The sequence below is a fragment of the Genypterus blacodes genome, unplaced genomic scaffold (genome assembly GCF_046128005.1).
Source record: "Genypterus blacodes isolate CSIRO-AG114 ecotype Tasmania unplaced genomic scaffold, CSIRO-AGI_Gbla_v1 ptg000067l_1, whole genome shotgun sequence".
Classification (NCBI taxonomy): domain Eukaryota; kingdom Metazoa; phylum Chordata; class Actinopteri; order Ophidiiformes; family Ophidiidae; genus Genypterus; species Genypterus blacodes.
In genome coordinates, this window is record NW_027466879.1 from 12045152 (window position 1) to 12054276 (window position 9125).

General features: G+C 45.0%; 1 protein-coding gene across 1 annotated transcript; it reads right to left on the reverse strand.

Annotated features, from left to right (window-relative positions):
• Positions 1–1203: 1203 nt before the first annotated feature.
• On the reverse strand, positions 1204–7219 carry larp6a (La ribonucleoprotein 6, translational regulator a). Its single transcript, XM_076156325.1, has 3 exons — positions 5933–7219; positions 4050–4248; positions 1204–3181 (listed from the first exon to the last, which is right to left on the reverse strand). Exons 1-3 carry the CDS (start codon positions 6721–6723, stop codon positions 2081–2083), a joined length of 2091 nt encoding a protein of 696 aa, XP_076012440.1. The 5' UTR covers positions 6724–7219; the 3' UTR covers positions 1204–2080.
• Positions 7220–9125: the final 1906 nt, after the last annotated feature.

Genomic DNA, 9125 nt, shown 5'->3' on the forward strand with positions numbered 1-9125 from the left:
GCCTCTGCCTGTAATTTAGTACTGCGGAAATCATCTTAACATTCATAAATGACTGATCAAATGATGACAAGATGCATTAGTTCCTGACTGCGAGGACGATGTTAGTAATAATGCCACAGTGAGATATCATTTCTCTATACACCGTCACCTGAAATAAGTTATGAGTCATGATGTATGAAGAGATACTCGGAACATGGATACATAAACACGTTTATCTGGAACTATGGGGTGAAAAATCTTGTCTGATGATCTTATTGAAGGTTTCCTTTCAGTGTGGAGAAAATTAGAAAGTTGTTTTTGCTCTCTTTTTAAAATACATGGCACAAACAGGAGGGAGGCAATCTAATGACCATATTTCACGGTTGATGAAATAAAAAGAAACCAAATAACATAATTGGTGCCCTATACAGTAAAATATCACCAAATTACAATAATGGCCAGAATTTACTCACTCTGCCATCTCCCTTTATACATTCCCTTTCGATGTTTGATTAAACCATCATTAAGGTCAATTATTAGAAATGTACTAATCCAAATGAGAATAATGGTTTAATTATGGGTGTAATCATTCCAGTAATTTACTTACTAGAAATGAAGAGTTGTTAGTGAGCGTGGACACACATCACGTCATCGCACCCAACCACTGAGTCGAGATGACCGATGACCCGTGATGATTTTGAATTGCTAATCATGAAAAGAGGATAAAAGTGTATTCATTCCGTGCCTACGCAATTCCCACTCAGTCCCATCACAACTGTGAATTTTGCTGCCCGGGCTCTGACCCTCTGTAATCCGAAACTGTCCAAGTAGGCCGAGTGCTCTTATGGTGCACACAGATAATCATCTGTAACAAAAGTGGATAAACAGAATGCCCACGTGAAATCAAATGTCTGCAGCCATCCGACCTCAAGCTTAGAGCTTGAAAACCCATCTGAAGGCAAAAAATACATAAAAACAATGAGCGAGACTGGATTGGTTATCAGTTTTGATCACATTTATATACCTCAACACAGCATCCATCATCTGAGCGATCCAATTTCAACCTGGGTTCACATTATGCCATTTCTACCCCCCCCCCCCCCCCCCACAGTCTGGCATTGGTTCTGGAGGCACAGTAACTTATTAATTCTTGCATAATGAAATCATATTTGCTTCAGACCTTGACCAACAGTAGCATGTCAACAAGTCAAGCAAATTGCAATATTTTAGTGATTTATTTGTACAATAGGAAATGCAGTGTACAACACCCCTGATTGGATGTAAAGGCATGAACACAAGAGCATCTTTTCTATCTGACCTGAACATCCTTCCAAAGCCGCACTGAGCGCAGACCAATGGGGATTGGATAAGCTTCGAACAAAATAATGCTAAAAAGGAAATAAATTAAAGTAGCTACTTTCGAAGTAGTGCTAGAAGAAATTCTCCCAAACTGTCAAGGCAAAAATAAAAGAAAATATAAAAAAAAAAGGCAAACAACTAAAACTCAAATTTTAACTGTCACACCTTTCAGGCAGTGGAGCAATTATGGCCTCAGTTTAAACAGCATGTAAAAATGGAACTCACAGTAGACAAACACAGAAAAGGCATATGGTGATTCCATGTGCCTATGCCACTTACACCATCTACATATTTATACACCATCCACAGACAGGTGAGCTTTTACTTACACACACACATACACGTCAAGACAAGAGGACACCAATTTAAAAGAAACAAAAACCAAAAATAATTCAGTGGAAATTCTTCTCCAATCCACCCCATGTAGAACAAAACAGCAACGGAGATGACCTTGCTCCGTTTCAGTGTCTGAAACAGTCGATCACTCCCTAAATCAATGTCGAAGTAACATTCACTCAAATTACATTAGCAAATCACTAATGTCGCCATTTCAACTCAAACTTCATATAAAAATATAAACAAAGAGCCAAAGCTGCACTCAACAAAAACATGTATACAGAGTCTCAAACATGGGGTGGAGGCGGACTGACATGGCCATGATCAGGTCAGATTTCCAGAGTTCCTTTTTTTTTTTCCCTCTCTTCTTCTGGGGAATAAAGAATGCATAAAGATGCCGCACATATCAAGTCTGAGTAGCAGCAGTTTTTCCCCTTTCGGCCACAGTGACACAGTGAAAGCCGCGGGTTCCGTCGGGGCCCCTCGGCAGCCTAGTTACGCCGGGAGGAAGGCCGTCAGCATTCTGCATCTTTCTCCCCATCATCGGGCTTCCCACCGGACTACTCTCCTGAGACGCTACCTGCTTGCGCCGCTGGACCCACGGGCTTCCTAAAGGCGTGAGGCTGCTGTCTGACGAGTAGTCTGCCCAGCGGCGCCCCGGCTCAGGGCTCAGCCTCCCTTCGCTGGCCAGGGGAGACTTGTGGGGAGATTTGCGCTGAAGACAGGGGCTGGCGCGGGGACTAGACCAGGGACTGTTACGCGGGGACATGCTGGGGCTGAGATGATTGTTCTGAAAGCCGATCCCTGCGGTTGTGGGGCTCAGCTTGTTGCAGGATTGCGACTTGCGAGCCAGCCTGGGCGACGTAGGGTTGCTCTCCGTCTCCGAAGAGCTGCAGGCCGAGTCGTCGCCGTGGTACTGGAGCTCTCGCACTCGGCTGTTGAGGGAGCGACTTTTGCGCATCCCTCCCTCCTCCCTTGGCCGTTCTTTGGGGACCTTCTTCTTGGGCGGTTTCGTACCGATCAGGACAACCTTCAACCCTAGGGAACTGGTCCCGCCATCCTCATTCCCCACAGCCTCATTGGCTTTGACGGCAGCCTCCACCTCCTCAAACTCCACAATTGCACATTCTTCCACACCCAGCTGGGAGTAGCGGCCACTGAGCCTCTTCAAGTCAGCTGGCAGTTCCTTCCCGGGCTTCAGGACTCTGACAGAAGAGATGGTGCCGTATGTTCCGAACGCTTTCAGCAAGAGCTTCATCAGCTGCTCCTGCTGAGTCGCTCCTCCCTCGCTGTTTCCATTCTCCCTCGTGCCTTCTGCCACAGCCGCCAGCTCGGGCCACTTTTGCAGATCACTAAGCAGGAGCATGCGACTTGGCAGAGACTCGCTGGCGAAGACCGGCACAGCGGACTTGCGCCTCACCTTGCGCCCCTCATCGTTCAGCTCAAGAATCGATGAGTGTCTTAGAGCGTAAGCAGTTGTTCTCCAGTCACGAGTCAAGTGTTTGACCTGCAACGAAAGAACACTTGTTACATGGACAAGTCACCTTGTGGTTTAGAGAGTCTTATAAAAGAAAGGAAGACCACCAGTAAAAAGAAAATGTACAGTGTAATGACAATAAACACTCAAGCAGGATCAGTCAGGACGATGTGCTTCACTGCATCCACCCTGCAGCTTGTCATACTTCCTGGATCTGTGCTAGTGGCATCATCATTGAATCACAGAACTAGACATCCTGTCTTCAGCGCCTTACTCATAATTGATATCACCTGTGCAATGTGTGCATGTTTGAAAGTGCGTCACATTACGGTCACCAAACTGGCCTTTGCATAGTGTTTAAACAGGCAGGACGCAGAGAACCACATGGGACAAACCAAGTGGCATCTACCCGAAAAGGAAACCAGGCAGTCTGCTTGCATGAGCTTAAAGTAGCACCAGCTGCTGTGAATTAATGTGAGAATTTCACTGCATCCCCCAGCAGCGCCTCATGTTGACACCAGACAGCGGCTATTATTGTGAGAATATGTTATTTGGTATTAGGAAATTCAGAATGGACCATTGCCCAGGTTCATAAATGTTCCATTTTAAAGACTGCGTTTACCAGAACCCGGTACTCAACTTAAATTTGCATATTCTAAATCAAGGCTTCCCGCTGACGTAAGCTGACTGCGTTTGAACAGAGTGATAACCCTGACTGGGCAATCAACGTAACTGCATCAATTATAATAAAACACACACAAACGCACACTGCGAGCCACCAGGGGAACCCCATCTGTAGTCCATGCTTCATATGCATTTTCCAGCCTTACAAAGAAAGGGAATTCAAATGAATTTCCCGTTTTCACACCATGCCCACGTGCTTTGCAGCCATGGTTACCTTTTTGAATGAGGTGAGCAGCTTGACACTAACAAAGCCAAGTTTGTTGCGTCTGACGTGTTTGAGCAGGAAGGCGTCGTGCTCCAGGTTCTCATCTGACAAGTAGTACTCGATCTGAGCCACCAGCTTCTGGGTGAGCTCTGGATCCGGGGGCTGCCAGCTCTCCTCCTCCAGCTCCCCTCCGCTCGTCCCGGCACCGCTGTGTGTGGGAGAAAACATTTCCATTCTGTTAAGCACTGAACTCTTGCCTAGAATAATTTCTCATCACTGAAACCGCATTATGCTTCAGTTAGTAATTGTAAACATTAGAGGAGACAAACATGCCAGTTTTATTATTACTACAATAAGGCAGATGCAGGTTTTGGCAGAACACGTCTTTGCCCTGCCGTTACCGTCGGCAACGTGCCGGCGTTAAAGGAGATGGGCTGTTTTCCTGTCCTCATATCTTTTCCAGTGACGAGCTGGGCCCTCAGCCACAGTAAATATGCCTCAAGTGCCAGCACCTTAACACCGCAGAGTGTTAACCAGTCATGAAAGGGGTTCAGAGTCATAGGCTGGCACTCCCACACAGCATGCGGTGGCTCACCTAATCAGCTAAACACCATTTACCAAAACAGGTACCATAGACTCCTGACCTTTTGTCAAACACATTGCTGATGCTTTGGAGTGGCACAGTCGGGTAGCCTTGCAGATCACAGTGAAGGTCTGAATGAAAATTTGTGGATGACTCATCACCTCCTCCTGCCTACTCCCTCCCTCACACGCCCTCAGTCAATAGCTTTCCAGCACAGGATCGCTGCTTCCTCTGGCTGGATGGCAGATACAACTTTGTCATCATTACCCCCATATGGGATGATGCAAGAGAAACACTACCGTTACAGTTAGGCGATTAAGGCGGTTGAGTTAAGTGAAATGTTGCTTTGCAGATGCCATGTGAACATAATCTGACAATCTGAAAGACCCTGAACATCTAAGCTCCCACGGGTGCCCTAACAAAAGGGTGCGCAATAATGCTTTGTGTATAAAAATGTGCCCCCGGCTTGCACAGGTGCCATGGGGACTCCTTACGCTCCAGATCTATTACAACGGGACTCTCCTGCAAACTCAAACGCAGTATTGAGTGTTTAATACTTGCTTAGTATGGGTAGAAAGCACTCGACACAATGCCTGGGAAGCAACGCTCCATTTTCACCTTTGGCCTTTCCATCACTGCCTCACTCTTTGTGTACAGTCTGTGTATAGGCCAAAGGATAAAAATAGACTATGACGCAGGTGAATAAGACTCAAGTGGAGGTTTCATCCTTTATCTGTGTCAGGTGTCTCCTCTTAGAACACCAATGCCGTCTACAGGTGGTTAACACCTTCTATTGTACATGCCATGTCATTTGTAAACATCCTGTATGTCCTTGTCAACACTCCTGGTGTGACTGACATTCCTGTCAGGATTCCACTTGTATGTTAAAGGATCTTTGTACACCGCTGAAGTGGAGCTTTCAGCCACACAAAAACAAAACACAGCTATAATAAAGCTCCTCTCCTGTGTTGGCCCGTGATCAACTGACTATAATCCAGAGCAATAACAGCCTGGTGGGTTTCCAATAACCTTGACAGCAAGAGCAAAACGGTTTCATTCATTAAAGTGATCAGAGTAATGCAGTGGAGGCTAGACCCAAGTGAACTCAGATTATTTAACAACATCTACATGCCCATTATGCCACATACAGCATTATAATGAGGAGATAGAGCTAAACCTGACTGGAATAAGTTTGGAGTTAAATGAAGTCGGTTATTTAAGGTGATATTAGGACCGTTTGCCTCATCATAACTGTCTGGAGGTCACGATCTATCGGAATTTTGACGATAATCATAGTTTAGTCTCAAACCTTGATTTGTCGTGTCTTCCGATTTCGTCCTCACTACAGCTTCCTCCGAGGAAGTCAATATTATTCGATGGCACTTCCTCGGGCTCCTCGTCATCCGCCGCTTGAATGGCTACCGTAATCGTCACGGTCCCCATCTCCTGCGTGTGCTGATCCACGGTGATCACCTCATCGATGCCCTGCTCCGCTGACGCATCCGAGGCGCACTCCGCAGCAGCAGCAGGCTCCGACTCGGGGATCCCCAAGGACCCGCTCATGTTACACGGATAAGTCAAGGTGCTTCCACCCGTCGCCTTCCGGTCCTCGGTTGTTGTAGCGGCAACGGCGCCTCCGCGGAAGCTTTGAATCTCGCTCGAAACGAAGGCACACACGAGACACGGGGCGCGTAAACCTGCTCGACGCCTCTTAGGGCACCAGTGGCGGTGGCGGAGGAGGATCCAGGGGTTTCCGAAGACTCGCTCCACGGCTCGCCAGAGACCCCGGATCCAGATCAGCCCCGGCGGAGGGCCCTGTGGAACAACGGGGCTTGTAGCTGCCAGCGAGACGCAGCCCGGACCTGGCGACACCGACGGACTGGAGCCTCCGTGCGCTTCGTCTTCTTCTGCCTGTGCTGCTGCTGCTACTACTTCCTCATATGTAAGAGGCTTTGTGCGTTTGAAACGGGCTCTCGGATTGGGCCGCGACAGAGTCTCCTCGCACTCTTTCCCAGCCCACAAGCAGAAGCTGACACAAAGCCAGGAGGGAGGCAGGAGGAAGCACATGCAGCGCATGAAGGCGTTCACCAAAGCGTGCATATTTCTCCCTTTCTTTCTTTTTTTGTTGTTGTTTTGGAATACACTCAGAATGCACACAAACACACACTTGTTTCTTGTTTCTGGCTGGTGCTTGGGCCGGTAACGTGGCTCTAAATAGGCGGAGTAAAACCATCATAACTCACGTGTCTCTTCTTAATTGGGAAATTGCTGCTCCAAGGACAACTGACCTGCTAATTGGATAATAGGCTTTCAGAGTTTAGTTGAGTGCAGGTGTCTATTGTGTGTGTGTGTTTGTGTGTCCTAGAGGGAAGGGAAAGCGGGTCATTGCTTTACAAATACCTAGTATCTTAAATTTAAAATACTGTATCGTTCTTATTCTGCTAATTATTTTATTTCCAAATATGGTGAATTTGCAGATATTAAGAAACTACTCCTTCCTTTTGCAGTAAACTAATGCTTATAGATTTAGCTTCATTAAACATTTGAATGCTTTAACTATATCCTCCTGGGAACAAAGGAAAAATGTACTTTTTAGTGATGTCCTACTTATTAAGAGTTTAAAAAAACATCCAGCAATTTTTAAATTTTTATTTTACAGCATGGTCACTGTAGTGGACATGCTGTAAAAAGAACATATCACTGGATGTACTCTGTACAATGCAACAGGGATTGATAGAGTTGTTCACAAAGAAGTAGGAGCTGCCTGTGAACAAAATGTCCACTACAGACGACACAATTCAATGGGCTGGGTCCCAGAATATAAGATGTGAATTGTCACCAGTTCTTTGCAAATTAGACATTTCTACAGTTACATTTCCTCTATGTATGGTTTATTTGTATATAAAACATAATTATCGTACATGAGAAATGATGTCTGTTTATGTACCTTGTTAATTGTTAAGTGAGGGTGATAGTAGACAAACTATTAAGAGATCAGATTCATCTTTGGCATCACTTTTCCATTGGAATGTGACTCAACTAAGCTGTAGCTACCAGTGATGGCACAAGCATAGAGGATGTTGTGGCTTGAGGTGCAGTTTTCAACCCTGACATGAAACGTACACTGATCTAGGGTGAAAACAGTGTATCACTAATGTGTCAAATTGTTCTTTAAATGGTTTCTGGCTGTATTAAGCAAGGGATTGGAGAGTTATTGAATCCACTGAGAGAGGGGATATCTGAAAACATGGAAATCAGTCGGTGGAGATAGCAGCAGAATCTGATTTATGGCAGCGTCCAGATGATTATTAGATTCTGAGAACGGTGCACATAGGAAAACAGAAAAGGATAGTAAGAAAGTGTTGCCTTTAAATTATTCAAACTTTCAGGCAATAGAAACCTTCTCTGATTTGGCTGAAAGGAGCTCTACAAGCAGGCCATTAAGAATCCGTGGCTTGAGTCATATGGCATTGATTACTGGCACAAGGCAATCAGACTTAAATATTATTACAATCATACAAAAGTCCCATGCTGGCTATGTCTCAGGTCCATTTTTGCAGGTTGTTGTTGGCTAAAATCCTAATGAACCTATGAATCACCCACACACCAATGTTGTTGGAAGTTAGCAACCCTGCACAAAATATCTTTACTTCTCCTTATTGGCAAGCTCACAGCTGGTGGGCAGTCTGAGTCATTCTGTGCACCACATGCCTGTTGATGTACAAAGCAACATGGGAGGAGACAGAGGGAGTAACGATGAGAGAATCAGAGGGGGAAGGGTTGGAACCAGAGCACAATAAATTATTATAATCATTCTGTTTTATTGTCTTAGAGCAATAGAGAAATTAAAATAATATGTGCACGCCTTTTACCCTCCATGAAATTAACACCAATATCTGGAATAAATACCAGAAACAATAGGAATTCCAATGGAATAATCTTCTGTGTTCTCTGATAACAAAAAAGATGAATGTAAGAAGTGTGTAAGTTATAAAATGCTTGGATGGATGATTTCTGCAATGAGCAAATCTTAATTCATTCATCAATTAAGAGTTGTATTGATTAATTCAAACCGTTGAAACTTAAAAAACTGCAAATAGACAAATCAACTGAAAATGTGCTGAAATGAGGTAAGCAATTGATCAGAGCATTCTTGGTAATTAAAATCCGATAAAATTAATCAGTTAACAATGCTCTTGTTTTATATTTTCTATGGTTTGTAACAATGGTAGCTCTCAGCTTATCAGTATTCAGTTGAGTCCTTGCCCAAACACTTGGCTTCATAATCAAGCCCTCTTCTCTGAGCCTCTGAGGCATTATGGTATTGTGTGGTATTGTGGTGTGACATGGCAGATGGAAAGGGATTTGGCCACTAATTCACAGCTTTCCCTTTTGTTCCATCCTCCTGCCTCCACATCCAAGGAACACTGAAAAAAGGGGGAATGGTTGCTACCTTTAGAGGAAATGTTTCCCTCCCCCAACCCTTCAGCAAACAATGAGGT

Coding starts and splice junctions, on each gene's coding strand:
- larp6a (XM_076156325.1), bottom strand. CDS start 6,723: ATGCACGCTTTGGTGAACGCCTTCATGCGCTGCATGTGCTTCCTCCTG. Junction 4,249..5,932: donor GGAAGACACGACAAATCAAG/GTTTGAGACTAA, acceptor TCCCACACACAG/CGGTGCCGGGACGAGCGGAG. Junction 3,182..4,049: donor TGCTCACCTCATTCAAAAAG/GTAACCATGGCT, acceptor CTTTCGTTGCAG/GTCAAACACTTGACTCGTGA.